General features: G+C 61.0%; 1 protein-coding gene across 1 annotated transcript in view; it reads right to left on the bottom strand.

Moving 5' to 3' along the window:
* The window catches only part of LOC106899144 (sodium channel modifier 1-like), a 23,178-nt gene that overhangs the window by 1,482 nt on the left and 20,195 nt on the right, over positions 1 to 1,501 (bottom strand). Inside the window, exons 2-5 of the mRNA XM_014960826.1 lie at positions 1,170 to 1,240; positions 986 to 1,074; positions 812 to 909; positions 70 to 164 (exon numbers count right to left, since the gene is read on the bottom strand). Coding sequence (XP_014816312.1) covers positions 70 to 164; positions 812 to 909; positions 986 to 1,074; positions 1,170 to 1,240 — 353 coding nt within the window. The remainder of the gene's footprint in view (positions 1 to 69; positions 165 to 811; positions 910 to 985; positions 1,075 to 1,169; positions 1,241 to 1,501) is intronic.

A 1,501-nucleotide genomic window follows, 5' to 3' on the forward strand; every position in this document is an offset into this window, starting at 1 on the left:
CTGCGCTGCCGATTCCTCCCGGGAAGCCCAGAGCTTTCCCCCGTCCTGCATCGAAACCAAAGGCCTCACCCCGTCCTGCGGCAGCAGCTGCTGTAGGGAGCAGCTTTCAGCAGAGCGCTCCGGGCGATCCTCCTCGTCCGGGCCAAGAGAGGGGCCGGGGAGCCCTGGGGAGAGAGGGGACAGAGCTCAGAGGGGGCTGGCCGGGGGTCCGGCGGGGTGAGGAATCACAGAATCATCACAGAATCTTAGTGGTTGGAAGGGACCTCTGAGATCATTGAGTCCAACCACAAAAAAACAAAACAAAACAAAAAAAACAACAAACAAACAAAAAAAAACCCACACCACACCAAATGCCCACCAAAACCACCGCACCCACCAACTAAACCCCACACTCAACACCTCGCCATAAACCAATAACCTTGGGCACTAGAGCAGGCCCTGAAGAGCCATGTCTACACGTTTCTTAAATCCCTCCAGGGATGGTGACTCCACCACCTCCCTGGGCAGGCTGTTCCAGGGCCTGACCACTCTCTCAGTAAAGTAATTCTTTCTAATATCTAATCTAAATCTCCCCTGCCCCAACTTCAGACCATTTCCTCTGGTCTTGTCGTTCGTCCTTTGGGAGAAGAGGCCAACACCTGCCTCTCTACACCCTCCTTTCAGGGAGTTGTAGAGGGCAATGAGGTCTCCCCTCAGCCTCCTCTTCTCCAAACTAACCATGCCCAGTTCCCTCAGCCTCTCCTCGTGTGACTTGTTCTCCAGCCCCCTCCCCAGCTTGGTGGCTCTGAAGGAAGGGGGGGTCTGCACCGACCTGCTCTCCTGCCTCCTCTGCCTGCACCTCCTGCTCGTGCTGCCGCTTCGGGGCTGTGTCCTGGAGCGAGCGTTTCCTGCCATAGAAACGCTGGAGGCCTGGAAGAGAGGGAAGGGGAGAGGGTGGGGGCCCAAATTCCCCCCAAAAAACCCCACTTGCAGGTCCCCCACTCACTGCTCGTGTGCTTCTTGCCGGCCCTGTGGACCGTCAGCACGTCCAGCGTGTCGAAGACAGGGCGGTGGGCGCACACCGTGCAGGCGTACCTACAGCACGGGGAGGGGGGAGAAGCCGCCATTAGGACCCCCACCTGTGGCCAGAGAGGGCAGGGGGGCTGCCCTCGGGGGTCCCCCCCGCTCACCTCCCGCTCCTCAGCAGCAGTGCCTCATCCTCGGGGATGTAGTTGGCCAAAAGGTCCGCGACGCGTCTTTTCTAGGGGAGACCGAGGGGGTCGGGTGAGCTCTTGTCCCCCCCCCGTGCCTGCTGCTGGAGGAGGGGGGGGTCTGCCCCCAGTTCACCCCCTGGGGAACCAGCCCTCGCCCCCAGCACTGTGTCCCCTTAGGCCAGGAAACCCCAGCACCCTGGGGACCCCCCTCTGAACGAGAAAAGGGGGGGGATTGGGGTGTCAAAGCTGGGGAGGGGCTGGTTTGGGGGACGGGGGGTTGAGGCAGGGGAAGGGGGTCATTTTGGGGA

Source organism: Calidris pugnax, unplaced genomic scaffold (assembly GCF_001431845.1).
Source record: "Calidris pugnax isolate Ruff unplaced genomic scaffold, ASM143184v1 scaffold469, whole genome shotgun sequence".
NCBI classification, from domain to species: domain Eukaryota; kingdom Metazoa; phylum Chordata; class Aves; order Charadriiformes; family Scolopacidae; genus Calidris; species Calidris pugnax.